At 43.2% G+C, this 16,322-nt stretch overlaps 1 protein-coding gene across 3 annotated transcripts in view; it reads left to right on the top strand.

Annotated features, from left to right (window-relative positions):
* hipk2 (homeodomain interacting protein kinase 2) overlaps nt 1-15,090 on the top strand; it is a 74,244-nt gene extending 59,154 nt beyond the window's left edge. Inside the window, exons 8-15 of one of the 3 annotated variants that reach the window (XM_058644765.1) lie at nt 983-1,208; nt 2,386-2,507; nt 5,698-5,828; nt 6,783-6,965; nt 7,085-7,405; nt 7,693-7,940; nt 8,066-8,226; nt 9,030-15,090. In XM_058644765.1, the coding sequence (XP_058500748.1) occupies nt 983-1,208; nt 2,386-2,507; nt 5,698-5,828; nt 6,783-6,965; nt 7,085-7,405; nt 7,693-7,940; nt 8,066-8,226; nt 9,030-9,494 (1,857 nt within the window). In that variant the 3' untranslated portion in view covers nt 9,495-15,090. The remainder of the gene's footprint in view (nt 1-982; nt 1,209-2,385; nt 2,508-5,697; nt 5,829-6,782; nt 6,966-7,084; nt 7,406-7,692; nt 7,941-8,065; nt 8,227-9,029) is intronic. The other 2 variants (XM_058644766.1, XM_058644767.1) reach the window with 2 other exon arrangements.
* Nucleotides 15,091-16,322: the final 1,232 nt, after the last annotated feature.

A 16,322-nucleotide genomic window follows, 5' to 3' on the forward strand; every position in this document is an offset into this window, starting at 1 on the left:
ACGAGTGCCACAGTGCCATATTGATTATGCTTCCTCCCCTGGTGTTCATTGAACACGCTAAAGAGAGCAAATGAAAAATGAAAGCGCGAATCTTTTCGTATTTCCCTCCACCCCGTGTACACTTTAATGAAAGGGCTAAATTTAGACGGCGTCACACGGAGCAAATACTACCTCTTAAAAGCGTTTGTTTCCCAGGAAGACTTGGTATTCCACGTGTCTGCTTAATGGCTAAGACATGTCCAAGTTACCTAAGCTGACATGATTATAGAATGACTGTTGGCTGTGAAATATTACTGCTGTCCCACGTATTGATCTGGAGCCTAGGTAGTGAGACTCTGACATCACGTTTTTGCTGCAGCTCATTATGTTTTTTTTTTTTTTTTTGAAACACTTACATGATATTATCATATGATCTCCCCGTGTCTCCCACTGCTTTTAATTATGATAATAAGGGTGAACGCGCATGTTGCCGTCGTGTAATGATTTTCGAATCGTGCTCTCGGAGATGTAAAAAGAATCAATACATTTTCTGTCATGTGGTGCATTATTCAGATCTGAAGGCTTTAGGGGTCTGAAAAAAAAAAAACAACCTGTAAATTATATAAAATGATCAGAGTCTCGGTGTAAATTTGCACTTGTGGTATTCTGCTCATTGACGATTAGTTATTCTATGGATCATCACATTGATTGCCTCTCTCCTCTCACAGCCCTTCTCTCCATTTAATTAATCAAATCAACAATGCGCATATTTTAAGAAAGATTGAAATCAGTCGTCCAATTTCCTCATTCTTCCTTCAGCTTTCATCAATGATGGATGCCTCACTATCCATCCTGCGGTTGTTGTTTTCTGTCTTCTCGCTCTGTTTTTACCCTGCCTGCTATTCAACCCCTCCCCTCCCTGTTGGAGCACTTCCACTTTCCCGTCACTCCCATCAGTACCTCCACTCTCATGATTTTTATTTTGGTCCCATCATTCCTTTAGGCCACCAGCCTGGCTCCCTCCTCCACCAACAATGCCACCCTTTCCTTTGCAAGTCCCGATGTCTCCATACTAAACTACCAATCTGCACTCTACCAGCCCTCAGCTGCCTCCATGGCAGCCGTGGCCCAGAGGAGCATGCCCCTGCAGCCGGGAGCTCCTCAGCTATGCGCTGCCCGGCCCGACCCCTTTCAGCAGGCGCTCATTGTCTGCCCACCTGGCTTCCAAGGTAAGTAGGTCCTATAAATCAGTATGCATTTGCACAAAGAACTTTGGGCCTCGGCTGTGAACAACAGAGCGGCCACAGTACGAGGGGATTTTAGTCGACGCTCACAACCAGCCTTTGCTTCCAGCATTTGTCTGGTGCCATGAACAACAGGGAATTGATTGGCTGAATGAAGTGTGTCTGACTCCGCTACACTAGGGGGTGCTATGCTCCCCTTTCACCTTTTTTGCATTAGGTGATGTCTGGTTGACCCATTACATCACAAACCAGAACAACTTCAGCTGGCGGCCAATCGTTGAGCAAGTTGAGAACCATTCCATCTTTCTTATATCAATGAACTCAATCAGCATTTTATTCTGTAAGCTGACAAAACATAAATCTGGTCTCCTCATCAGTCCAAAAAAATGCACTGGTCTGTTTTTTTTTTTCTTGCTGTTGTCTTCTTCTATTATTTCCTGGACAAAGCACGGGGGTGGGAATCGTAAAATGTGCGCAGAGCCGCCAAGGCCACTTTGGTTCCAGTTGAATTTATAGTAATCCGACCCCCGATGGCATCATCTGGGTGTGTTATTCTGTCTTTGAGAAATTTGATTTAGTGCAGTTTCTGTCAGACTAAGGTTTTAGTTTGACTTGCACTGTAATAAGATTTGTTCTAATGTCATGTAAAAGGACAGAGTATAAACTCTCTCTCTGTGCCCTGCCGTTCTTTTTTTTTATGGTTTTGCAGAATTCACCTTTCTTTAGCAGTGACAATCATACCGTACTCACAGTTTTTATTCAATGATAACTTGATGAGACAGTCAGGCATTTGAAAGGAAATTAAATATCTTTGTCTCATGCAAACTCGTTCCCCCTTGCTGTATCCTTTCTGTTTGCATCATTATTTAATGTATTTATTCTTTCTGTAGAACGGGTGATTTTATTGTATTGTTCCTTACTATTTTACGCTATTATCATGACCACTGTTTTAGTTTCTCCATAGCAGCATCGCTATATTTGAATAGAACATAGCAGAAAGCAGATGAATCAGCTTTTACCCATGACCTGTTTCCTGAACTCTCACTCACACAAGTTTGTAGATACAGCACAATGGTTGTTTTTTTCCAGAATGGACGTCATGTGTGAAGGTTCCTGCTGAATTTATTGACTTCCTATGTGCATGTGCTTCTTTTGTGCACAGGGCTGCAGGCGTCCCCTTCCAAGCATACCAGTTACTCAGTGCGTATGGAGAATGCTGTTCCCATAGTGACACAGGCCCCTGGTCCCCAGCCTCTGCAGATCCAGCCTGGTCTGCTCACACAGGTAAGAAGATTTAGAGTATCTGTGCGAGAAATACTTCGGGGGGGGGCGGGGGTCTTTCCAGTAACTCGCCTGTGCAACTTGGAACTGCTTACATTCAAACAAAGCCCTCTGCATCCCTTATTTATAAGCTTTCACTAAGAATAGTATCTATTGATGGAGGTTGGAAATTACTCAGTGTTCGTGACCCTGCTCCTTGTTGGCAGCTGTTTTTTTTTTTTTTCGGAGCGCTCCTCTGTGCCTTGCTCCCTGCCTCCCTCTCCTCCTCACTCTCTCTCCTGCGCTCCGCTCTCCTGGAGGCTGAGGCTGCTTCGGTCTGATGCTTACAAAGGCAGGAGCCTTTCACACAGAGAAGGCCCCTCACCGGAGCCTGCACAGCGTAGCCGGAGCTCTAGCTCCTAATATACAGTTGTTGGAAGTAACAGAGAGTGACTGTGCATCACTCTCTCGCTCACTCTGCGCGCACACATGCTGCAGACATTGACGCACACGTCTCTTTCCCTATGGAAATTTCCATGAAGGCTTAAAATATCCCTGAGAATCCATGGAGTTTTGAAGTGGTCCCTTATCTCCAGTTAATCATGCAGTAGGCAGGCAGGAAGCAAGCTCTGTGTGTGCACGGGTTCATGCGGCGGCTGTATTTCTATGGCAAGTTAATCTGTCAGATACCAAATGGTGATTAGGGCTGGTTCCAAATCAGTCGCGCCAAAGTGCAGGCCTAAGAGAATTGTGGAAGGTCAAGGGAAGCTTGGATGAGGCTGTACATGACCAGATAACATCTGTGTTCGGGGCTTTGAAATCATCAAAATGCTATATCCAAATTGAAAGGCACTGCGGTTATATGATTAAAATGAACAAAACGGCGTGATGGTGAAATTCAGCAGCGCCACAGAAATGCAGAAACAAGAACATATGTTTATTAATAGATTTCCAAAAATGTCAAATCATCATGATTTGGATCCGTTTTCTGGGGGGATTTTTTTTTGACAGTCAAGATTTGTCAGAATAAATACAATAGGATTTGAAGTCCACATTATGCAGCCCTCATCTGCAGTAGTGTGCTCAGACCTTTCAGGGGGCAGAGGCTCAAGTCAAACAAAGGACATCCTTTACAATTATTCATTAAAAAAAAACCGTTCCAGTGGCAGATCTTACTTACATATGAATTATTTCAATAACTATACACTCAGATACAGATGTTTAATAGGCCTGCCTTATTCCACAAAATGACTGAATCACTATCACTAATCAAATACATATTACTGCACACTTTTTATTTGATTTGATGCTTTGGTCCACGACAGGAAAATGTGAATTTATATGAATTAGAAAAAGAAAAAAAAGGGGCTTTTAACCTGGTCAGAGGTCAAAAGGGCAGGTGCTTTAATGCCATAAGCGGTCGGTTTCCGCACATCCATGCTAATCTGTGTGTAAAATATCACGTGCAGATCATATACCACTGCCAGTCTGTCGTGTGCTGACTGCAACCCCTGTCTGCGCACACGTTAAACAAAGACTGGCAGTAGTTAACCTGAGCAGATGGTTCTATAGACCAGCGAGCAGCACACCTAATAGCCGAGTGTGTGTGTTTATTCTTTTACCGTGGGAGGTCTCCCAGGCTTGGCTGAGGCATTGTTTGCCTCTTTGCTACATTCTCCCGAACCTGTGCCTCTGCCCACCCACCGCTCAATGTCTCCCTCCCTGCACCTTTCACACCACCTCGTACCCCGCACAAGTGTACCCCAAGCTCCTTTGGTGTGCAGAGAGGGAGCAGAGTGAAGGAGGCACCATGCAGGGAGGCAGGGAAACCAGCAGGACCTTTATCTGGCGCAGGAATGCAGAAAATGTGGAAACAATTGGGGAGTGAGAGCCCAGGCTTTCAAAGCCCCGAGGTGACAAAGGGTTTTCACCCAAGGAGTGTAGGTCAAAGTGGGAGGCAGTGCGCTGTTGATAGTGATGGCAGGGCTCGGAGAAGAACGAAAACTGGTTACACAACACAGACACCCAGTAAGACAGGTATGTGGAGTGCCAGGAATGGCGATAGATTGAGCCGAAGGAGCAGCAGGAGACGGATGGACGTATTAGTGACTCCTAATGGCATGTTGATAAAAGGCCATGGGTGTGTTCTGACATGTAGAGAACATCTCCAGCCGCAGAATGTTCCATTAGAGATGTCAGTCAATCAGAGCCCAGACAAGGCCTGCAGCTGTCCCCCTGCAGCACGTCGGCAACAGCCTGGCTGTTCTGGACCTTGCAACCTACCTTCAGTCAGTGTCAACAAGCTGGCACGACAGACACAGGACACATGTCTCAGAATATAACGACTGACGATGAAACGAAAGTAAAACTTAGGAGACTTTATGCACAAATTACTTTTTTGCGTGCTGTCCTTTTACTCTCTTGCTCTCTCCTTCGCCCTCTTTATCTAACTCTGCTTAAACGCGTGTGCTGCAGCACATACTGATGCTGTTGTAAATAGATGTGCAAATGGTATTAAAGGAACAATTCATTAGCCCTGACATTAAAGTGCCAATCAATAACCCTGCATTAAACTATTAGGATTACACACAGTAATGCACCAGGCTTGCCTAGGTATGCATACACCCACACACACACACACACCGACCTTAGGGCACATTACGTTTGATTTTCCTCCTGCGCTGCATCAGACATACAAAGAAGCTTATCTGAAAGCAGCTTCAATAAATGAAATAATTAGAACACAGGTTGATTTGATGTAAGTTAAACAAACAATGAAAATAACTAGCACACAGAGACAAACACACGGGCTCAGTCTCTCATACACAGACAGAAAGGAGATGCTCTACATCTTCATTAAGTCCTTGGGTCTTATCTCTTTTGTCAATGGGTGTGTCCTTGACGCTGGTGGGAGTTCATCTTGCACGCCCGCGAGCTGGTTTAAACCAGCACTCGTGCACATTTGATAAGATAAAGTCATTCATCACAACACCCACAAACTAATCAGCTCATTTTTTTTTATTCTCACACATTTAGGTTATCATTAAAAAAACATTTGATGTGGGGAAACCTTTGCAGTTCATTAAAAACTTTAGCAAAGATTCCATATAATATACAAACATTACATAGTAATTGATTGTTTTTTGTATGTGTGTGTCCTGTTTTTTTTTCCATACTTGTCCACGTTACCTCACTCTGTGTTCTTGTACCTCAGCAGGCCTGGCCCAGTGGCACCCAGCAGATTCTGCTGCCTCCCGCCTGGCAGCAGCTCACCCACACCTCAGTCCAGCACGCCACTGTCATCCCGGACTCCATGAGCAGCACACAGCCTCTCGCCAATTGGAGGTGAGCAACTCGGCTTTTCACGCTTCAGTTCGTGCAGACAGTTTTACTCTTCGCCGTTAACACGCAGCTTCACGTCTGAGTATTTTGGCCTCGAGTTCTTAAAAGCACTCTTCTTCACACAGCGTTTCGTTGGACAAATCATTCCAAGAGGTGGATATGTGTCATTTTAAAGCTTCAAAAATCACAGCACTTTGTAAAACCGATAATATAGTAAGAGGGGTAAGTGTGTAGCCTGTAGTCTTTCACTTGAATAGGTTTCAATGGTTTATGGCTTTATAGGTCAAAATGTGCTCTCGGACTGATTGACCGAGGACGCCTTGACAGCTTGTCCCTCATGTTCGGTGAATCACCGTCCCCATGTGAACACTGCTGCTTGTAGAAGTGCAGATTTACCTCAGGGATAGACACTATGTATATGTACCGTATGGAGCGACACGTCGAGTGTAGCCTGTCATGGAAAAGGCTTAATATATGGATGGGTAGATGAGAGAGGGCAATCTGTAGGGAGACAAGGAGGCTGCAGGTATGTAATGTGTATGTGTTGCGGGCTGCTTGGGTCATGTATTCTCAGATTCATTCAAAGCTGTCCATCTGTGACCAGACACCACCCTCCCCTCCCCTACTTTCCCTCCCTTCCCCGGCCAGTGGCAGCTCTCTTGTCCTCTGAGAGATGATGGGAAAGTGTCGCACTTCCTCTGCAGAGCTATCGCTCCACAGCTGCTGGTGTCAGCTCCTCTGCCCTCCCTCCCTGCTCGCTCCCTCTCCTCATTTGAAGGTCTTAGAAAAGTTAGCTGCTGCCACCGACTGGTTTCTGTGGGAAATACTAACCTGTCCTCCTCCTATTCCCCCCACACCAATATTGGATTTAGTGATCGTTATCATCATTTCGTACTTGAAAAATCTCAGTGACTGGTTTCACATTATTGTAATGACGTTAACTGTGCTTTGTTACAGGAATGCCCACCCTCATGGCAGCCATTACAATCCCATCATGCAGCAGCCAGCCTTGTTGGCTGGCCACGTCACAATCCCATCCAATCAGACGCTTAATGTGGGCGTGGCACATGTAATGAGGCAGCACTCGACCAATAACAACTCCTCTTCCAAAAAGAACAAACAGCACCAGATGTCTGCCAGGTAACACTGTCACAGTCCTGTGGCTCTAGGCTTTACAAGAAGACCATGACATGGCATGGTTTTTCACGTCTTTCAGCACGTGTCCTCATCAGGCTCCCCGTCTCTGTTCTTTTTATCAGGAACATGTCAGCCTATGAGGTGTCATCCTCGCAGGCAGTGCTGTCCCCACAGCGCTCCAAGAGGGTGAAGGAGAACACGCCCCCACGTTGTGCCGTGCTACAGAACAGCTCGGCCTCCAACTGTCCGCCCCCGCAGACGTGTGGAGGCGGCGGGTGGGGGGCTAACGAAGCACAGCAGGCGTCCAGCACCACTCATGACCATCAGCACCAGCACCACGTCCCCAGACAGACCATCATCATCCCCGACACGCCCAGCCCCGCAGTCAGCATCATCACCATCAGCAGTGACACAGATGAGGACGATGACCATAAACAAAACAGGTCAGTTCTGGGGGTTTGGGGCATGAAGAAATGTGTGTGTGGTGTAAAGACAATGAAGCTTTCATTCACTAACTGTGCTGACTTTGAATTTGTCAAACATGATGTCATGTCATGTTACTGTTACTAACGCTTCTCTGTGTTAAGTGCAAAATGTAACACTGAATTTATAACTTGCAAAAACAAGGCAAAGAATTTAGAGCTCAATTTAGATGTTGTAATATTAGATTTTCTTACTTACTCAAATGAACGTTCTTCCTTCTCATTCCCTTTTTTCCCGTTTCCTCCAGCTCATCGTCAAAGCAGAGGAAGAATGTCATCAGTTGTGTGACCGTTCACGACTCACCAGACTCGGACTGCTCCATCAACAACAGCCCCTACACTGTGGCGTCCAGACACACCAACAACAACAACAACTACGACACAAAGACCACCATACTGGACAACTACAACAATGGGAACCCCCGCACCATCATCATCCCCCCTCTCAAAACCCAGAACAGTGAAATCCCGATAGATTGTGAGCGCCTGATGCCAGGTAAAGGTGTTCTAGCTTAAAGCTCAACCTCAAGCAATAGCTACTGACCATGATGGTGTAAGGTGTTGTTGTCAGTGAAGTTGCTGATTCCCTCATCAACCCAATGTGTGTCCTTTGCTCTGCAGATGTAATGAACCATCAAAACTCTGCTTACAAGTTTAAATCCTCCAATGGAGTGGTATCTGGCAATAATCACATACCAGGTGTTGTCACTGGAGGCGGGTCCTACCGACAGCAGCGCTCAGGGCCACACCCCCTCCAGCAGCAGCCTCTCAATCTCAGCCAGGTAAGGAGAAACGTGAAAACTCAAGTGTATGAATGTGTCTCCAAACCTAATCGTAACCTAATTTTTATTCAAGACTTTATGTTTTTCAGTATCGTTTCATACATTCTGCTTTCCAGTGAGTTCCTGGTTCAGTAGTCATGGTTCCTCAATGTACACCATCCATTCATCCGTCTTCTACCACTTTATCCTCCACATGAGGGTCGCGGGAGGGCACTGTGCCAATCTCAGTTGACATAAGGCGATAGGCGAGGTCACGCCCTGGACAGATCGCCAGTCCATCACAGAGACACACACATAGACAAACAACCATTCACTCTCACACTTTAGGTCAATTTACAGTGTCCACTTTAACTAATCTCCATATTGCATGTTTTTGGACTGTGGGAGGAACCCGGAGAACCCGGCGAAAACCCACGCACACACAGGGAGAACCTGGGTCTTCTTACTGCAAAGGCAAGAGTGCTAACCACTACACCAACTGTGTGGCCCCTCAATGCACACAAAATGTGAAATAGTACACTGAAATATTAACAAAATAAAAAGTAAAAGAGGAAAAAACGTATCAACATTTAATCTGTTTACTGTCCACTGTATTTTAGATGACTTTATTCCACTTTCTTTCAAATGAATCTTCCATTTTACTTATTCTTTGACTGATCTTCTTCATGAGTTGCAGTTGATATCTTTCCGACTATATCTGGAGCATTTTTAACTCGTTTTAATGCTGTGATTCGATACGATATTCACCTGCAGTACAGGTACGGTATTCCCCCTCTTAATCTCTTACTATTTACCTCTTCCAGGCCCAGCAGCACATGGTAGCAGAGCGAAACGCGGGTCATCGACGTCAGCAGGCTTACATCACTCCCACCATCGCCACTCAGGCCCCGTACTCCTTCCATCACAACAGCCCCTCTCACACGGCCAACATTCACCCACACTTGGCTGGCCCACACCTGCCAAGCCAACCCCACCTCTACACCTACACGACTCCTGCTGCTCTGGGTTCGACCAGCACAGTGGCCCACCTCGTGGCGTCACAAGGCACGGCGCGCCATGCGGTCCAGCATGGAAGCTATCCACCAAGCATCGTCCACCAGGTCCCAGTCAGCATGGGCCACAGGGTGTTACCCTCACCCACCCTGCACCACAGTCAGTACCAGGCCCAGTTTGCCCATCAGGCCTACATCAGCGCCTCGCCCGCCTCCACTGTCTACACTGGATACCCGCTGAGTCCCACCAAGGTCAACCAGTACCCTTACCTCTAGAGAAGACACTGACTGACACTGGAGCGCCTGACCCAGCACTGCTGCTTTTCCTTGAACCTGCCCCCCCCCCCCAAACCCTGTCCACATCCTGAACACCCTGTCCTCAACCTCAGACATAAACAGAGACAGAGGAACATGCAATCCTCATGAAACTTCACGTATAACTTGAAGATATAATGACAAAAGAGAAAAAAGATTCACAGTCTCTCTCTGGAAGGGAAAGATGGAGGAATTTTCGAGGGGTACCGTACGTTCAAGATGATTTCTTTCACTTTTGTTTTCTTATTCCTCAAAGGGCCAGTTTTGTTTTCTTTTTTGCTTTTATTTGTCTATTCTTTGCTTTATTTTATGTGAAAAGCATTGTCTCAGTAGTTTAACAGGGAGGTTTGAAAGAGGCCTTTTGGGACAGTGGAGATTTCCTGTTTTGTTTTCTTTTATCCCCCCCCCCCTCTTAAATTTGGGATGTGACTGTTGAACAGGGGTTACTGACTGGAAGTTTGGAATCCCAAGAGATTTGGAAGAAGGTGAAATACGGAAACCTGCTGCTCTTCAAAGAAAAAAAAATATTGATGGCCTTGAACTGTCTTAGTATTTCCAAATCATTCATGGTGTGGGGAAAAAGAAAGGCAACTTCCCCCACTCCACCTTCTCCAGTCGAGGAGGCTTCTGGAAATATAACCAACAGAAGACAACAAACTTTTTAGCGCATTTATAGAATTTTTTCATTTTGATTTCACGTTTATGATGATATTTGCGTTTTAGCTAGGTGTCTTAGCTGGGCCCCGTTCTTAGAATGTAGCAGTCAGCACCTGTTTGTTTTAAGGTTTTTCCTTTTCTTTGTTTTTTTCCCCCTGATACCAATAGATTTATTTGTTCCCCTTTTTTTCAATGTGATTGCACAAAGTGGTTATAATAACATAGGCATGTACAACGTGATTGTCTGTGTGTGCTACTGTCAGCCATGCGTGCGTAGTCCTCTCCTCGAAACCCTCTCCAGTCTTTAGATTTCGACCATCGTTCCCTTGTAGTGCCTTACAGATTTTACAACACAGTTTACTTGGCTTGGATCCTGAAAGCCACAAGAGTCTATAGCTATTTGTAGAGAGACATGTTTTCCTGGTGTGACATTCTCGTCTGGACAGTTGTAGCTTTCTTCCAGGTGTAGGCTCAGCCCTTGCTGTTGTTCCTAAAGACGGCTGACCATAGATTAATAGGGATTAATGTCAGAGTCGGTACCACGTTGTGCTATTTTACGACGTGTGCATGAAATAACTTGTTTGGGGTACTCACCAAAGTCATAGATAAATTCTTGTCATATTCACTCGGGATTTTTATGTAAATAAAAAAAATGTACAGTCAAGCTGTAGCTGCAAACCTCACACAGTGGAACCCAAAACGTGGCTTTAGGTCGGATTATATTTGTTCTTTGTAATCGCACAAGGGAATGCATGCACGTGTGATTACAGGGCAGAGATGTTTGCTCAGTTTTTCACGCACAGGGAATGAGTTGCAGATAACAAGGTGTTGTGACACAGCAGAGGTTGTTTTTTTTTTAAAAAGGTTAAGAGCTAGTCAGAAAAGAAGGGCCTGACAGAAAGTGATTGTTGCCATGACAGTGATTCTGCGAGGTCAGATATCGATGGTTGTTTGAAAGAGAGATACTGTGTAGGCACGAGAGGGGGGGCGGGGCTGGTTAAAGGCATAGGTCAGTTTAGGTTGGGACTGCGGAGGGCAGGGCGAAACGCTCTATCTTAAATGGGACTACAATGGTAGCAAGTTGGCACTGAGCAGGTTGATAGTGACACTGAGCCTGGGTGGTTGGTAGGAGCCGCAGAGGCACAACCGTGCCTGAAAGCAAACTTAGAATTCCGACCTGGATCCTTCATTTTTTTAAACTGTGTATTTCTTCAGCAAAAAGAATTGGACGTTATTGGTTGCGTTTGAGGTTTGGTGTAGAACAGAACAGAAGGGAAAAGCCACAGTATACACCTGGAAGGGCACCTTGTGGACTTTTTTGTTGCCACTGTCCATTTGTCTTTGTTGCCAGATGCACCGCAGACATCTAGAGAACCAATAGGGCTGTCGCTTTGTGTGTTTGACGCTTTATTTAACAGACTCCATTTATTCCTTGTAGCCAATGACTCAAAACAATCTCCTCTTGTTCATTAGTCCTCCTGAACGTGGGCACATGAAAAGTTGTAGTGAAGGCCTTCCCCCTCTCCATCATGGTATGCCATAGTACTTTGCATTTGAAGTGATTTTGTTTTCTTTCTTTCTTTCTTTTTTTTTTAACTTAAAACTATGTTGAACTTTTTTGACATGGCTGTAGTACATGTTGTGTTTATTTTTAGAGATTGTTGCAATAATTCTTGTGGATGTTATCTGTATGTGTGCGTGTGTGTGTGTGTGTGTGTGTTTTTATTAAATGTCAGGCTCATTTCTATTTTATAACCTGGGGATTGATGTACAGTAATATTTAGTATTCTGTGGAGGTGGGTGCACCTGTGTAAAGTGTCGCAACACTACTGGCGATCGTAAGTGTTGCGTTGATGATGACCCAATGGGGCTCCTATAGATGCGTATTTTGGTTTGAGGACGCCACACATCACAGTGGTCTTTCATCCTGGTACTTGTCACCCCCCCTCAAAAAAAACGTATCCACTCTCTATCAGCTCCAGCATGCAAGCCCTGTATTAGGGCACTGAATGATGTGATTACATAGTAGGTTGCTGGTTACATCTTCTCTGATCCGTCGTTGTCTTTTTTTTGTTGTACTATTATTATTATTATTGTTATTATTATTTGTGCTACTTTATTTCCTCTCGCTCATCGGGGCCTAAACGCACGTGCATAAGGGAGATGATTTTCCGTGTGAATCACTTGGCTCCTCCGTTATGAGACAGACTACTGAAACATTCCACTGTTTTGAGGGAATTTGGTGTCACTCACGCTGTCTTGTCCTCGCTCCTCTACATGGACAGTGTTGTCACGCTTCTGACTTTTTTTGCGCCCCCCCCCCCCCCACCAAAGAAATGAAACAAAATTGACCATGTTACAGCACAGCATACAGTAGTAGAGTACAAGCAATCGTCTACAACATTGCTAGAGCAGATAGGCAATAATAACTCCTGGTCATATTGTTTTACCCCCAAGCTAGTGCATTTGTGTACACAGGGAGGATTTACCGAGCATACAGTTCAGTTGTAAATTTGTTTAGAATATACATTCATCTCTTAGTGCTGCAGTCTGTTTATGGATCACTCTGTTTTCCTGTCATCACTCCACAAACGTTGCCCCCGTCTTAGGCTGATGATCGATAATTATCCAACCTTTTCCAAATTGTTTGATAAGCCAGTTTCTTTTGTTTCTTTTTTTATGTTGTTCATGGCGTAGCTTTATCGGTGTTGTAAGAAAATGAGTTTGTTGAAAGAAAACAAAAACGTTTGTTTTACATTTGTGTGCCATGAAATAGAATGACATGTTAAAATGAATTTGAAAAAAACACAAAACAAAACTATACCTTTAAAACCATGGTCACCTGCACAAAATGAATGTAACGTGACCTTGCGACATTTGAAATGGCTTTAGATCGTCATGGCTGGTGACCATGCATTTGATCTCTACACTGTTTGTGGCCATGCATGATGCAATAATTGTACATCGTATCTCCAGCAAAATCCCATATGAGACAAACAACGTGTAATTACCACTGTCTTCATGATCAGGGATTATAGATTAATCACTATTTTCTCAATTGCAACATCCAACGAGTAGAAGCCCTGTATGCGCAACGTCGTGGAAAATTACTTGACCTGTATGATATAATTGTCTGTCACACTGTTTCACATAACCAATGTTTTGTGTTTTATAAAAAGAAAAAGAAAAAAAAAGGAGGGAATAAGAAATGTGAGCATTAATGTAGATCGAGTGACCTTTAAATTACCAAAATGTTCTTATGGAGAGTGTAAAGCAACTTCTAAACAACAACAACAACAACAATAACACTTAAGCTTTAAGGTGGCATTTGAATCAGTGAAAATGGAATGAGGCAGCATCCGCGCTCTGGGAAGCCTGTTGAATACACCCAAGCTTCCAGTGTTGCTCCTGCTCCTCCTGGAGCTATGGAAACATGAGGAAACGTTCCTGAGAGCTTGACACACACACACAGTGCTATACATTAATCTTCTTCAGACTCTAAAGTGACAAAAATCAATACACTCTATACAGTAAAAAAAAAAAATATCATTTGGCAAAGTAACAGCTGCTTCCCAAAGTACAAAAAGGTTAGGACTAAGTGCAGGTCTTATGTGGATTAATCATATGCTGATGTACTTTGTTTCACCAGAAAATTCATAATATAGCCACACAAAGCATTCTCAAAGCCAATTTCTTTTTCTTTTCTTTTTTTTTACGAGACTATGTTTTCTTTTTCTTTTAACCTTTCTCAAGGAGCTCTCCTTTTGCTGGCTATTCCTTGGAGGAATTCAGGGTGAGGTGGTCAAGGTTTGATGCCATCACTGAAAAAGGGTGTCAAGTGATTGCGACATATGAATTTAAGAACCGACCTCAATTTGGATCTACTTTACATGATGGGAAACTGTTGCATTTCCACCTAATTTTACGGAGAATCTTCGCCAACGTCTGTTATTTCTAGAGTGTTAAATTGAATACAAGGAACCTGGAGGTGGCAGACCATAGCTGTTTTAATACAGATATACACACTGCAAAATATCCATCACAATCCCTCTTTGTAATCCTCAAAATTTGTTCAAGCAAAGTAGTGTAGCTGGAGTGCAACAACAACAACATTTAAACAAGTAATATGCCAGTTTATTTTCTTTTTCTAAAGACCTAAGAGTGCATCAAACCCTGACCCCCTTTTGTGTCCATTGCTGTATGGTTTCTCAATGGTGTAAAACTTCATTCTTTGTCGATAAAGCTAATGTGCGCTGCAGTATTTCCTAATATAATAATCTTTTAATTGTCTTTTCTTATTTACTTTTGTTTATTGGGGTGTGATGTCTCATTATTTCAATCTGTTGATGTAGCGGTCTATGTAAACCCCCGTTCCTTAGCCTAATATTCTTAAGTATGTTATGAGAATGGATATTTTACTGGCTTTATAGAATGTCTAAATAAATATAGTAACGACAATAAGAAGGATTAATTAAACCTCCTAACAAGTTGAGTACTTGCTACTAAGCGCTTGTGTTACCATTATGATGTTGTGTGCTTCTCTTAATCATTTTCGTTGTAGAAAAATGGAGTGGATTTATATTAGGCTTCAGAAAAAAAAAACTAATGATAGCATTGTAAATTTTACCGGAGAATTTTAACAGGCAAACAGCTTCATCAAAATAGAAGAATATAGCTATTTTAATTGTCCTCTTTACTAACTGTAGGGTGAGAAGGGGCTCGCGTTGTGGTGAACTATGTTATAGCTTGTTATTCACTGTTACTTTTGATCATTTTTTCGGTCTCCGAGGTGAATCGAGTTATTAATGAGAATTTGTATGCTCACATATGCATATTGTATATGTGTAGAAATGTAATCACACTTTGTCTTGGATTTACATTAAACTGTTAAGTCACGGCACCAGTGTCCTTTTCTTTCCTTCTCATTTGTGTGTGTGTGATTGTTATTTATATATAACATGGAAATGAAGATTACTCTAGAATGCATCAGTCTAATAACTTCAGATATTTGTGAGTCAAAATTGATGATTGACATCATCATTTGTAATCCATTCTCCCTTATGTCTCACACTTTGTAATTACTATAGAATTAAGTATTAATAAGCTATTACCATATTGTTACTGTACTGTAATGTAAATTCTTACATTGTAGGTTTTGTAATCACATACTGTTCACATACTGGTTTGATGTCCATCAAAAAAAGATTAAATAAGACTGTTCTTCTTTGGATGTTCATATTTACACTGAACAGCATACACGCTGCTGAAGTGACACTGGGTAAAACTATTAAGAGAAAGAAGTGAAGTGAAAGTAGATATACATGTACATTCAAACCCAGTTACTTATAAAAGTGCAAATACCTGCATTAAAAAGTACAGATATAACATGAATAGTATTTAACAGCTCGTTTTTTTAATGTGTATTCTAAATTATTGGTATATATGAACGTGTTTAGGCAAGGGCAACACCATAAAGATTTCAAATCCATGTCAGACTATATCTCATACTGCCACTAGGTGGGGGTGTGCACCAAAATGTTGATGTACATGAAGCAGCAATGACGTGATGAGCTTATGTGTAGACCGTTTGTCTCTCCCTCTATTTTCAACCACAAAACCGTGCCTTGTCCTATGTTTACAACATGTATGGATCATATCACATGTATGTAACCTGCAATTTAGAGAATGTGTCTCCTGGAAACGAATCATGCGGTATGAAAGTGACTGTAGCTAGTCGCAAACACTGGAACGTAACAGGCTTATAGTGACGTGAAATTAGCAGGTTATGTTCTGAAAATAATTGATACATTTACTGAGAAACTGTCACTTTGTAACTTTTATTATTAAGTGAATCATTTCATAACAGCTGCTCAGCCACTTAACAGGTTGACAGTGTCCTTCAGTGAATACACCTTGGCGAAAGCATCACTGCACGAAGCAACGTTGCCGTGGAAGCCGCAGACGCCAGTCGAGGAGGACCAACCTACTTTTAAAACCCCACTTGGACAGAAAAGAGCCGCAGCCAATGGGCGCGAGCCTAGAGAGACCAGCAACCAACCAGATCTTTTAGAAGGCGGGACTAACCCAATCCTTAGGACGAGAGAGGGTAACTATTACCAAAAGAGTGTCAAA

The sequence above is a fragment of the Solea solea genome, chromosome 12 (assembly GCF_958295425.1).
Source record: "Solea solea chromosome 12, fSolSol10.1, whole genome shotgun sequence".
In the NCBI taxonomy this organism is placed as follows: domain Eukaryota; kingdom Metazoa; phylum Chordata; class Actinopteri; order Pleuronectiformes; family Soleidae; genus Solea; species Solea solea.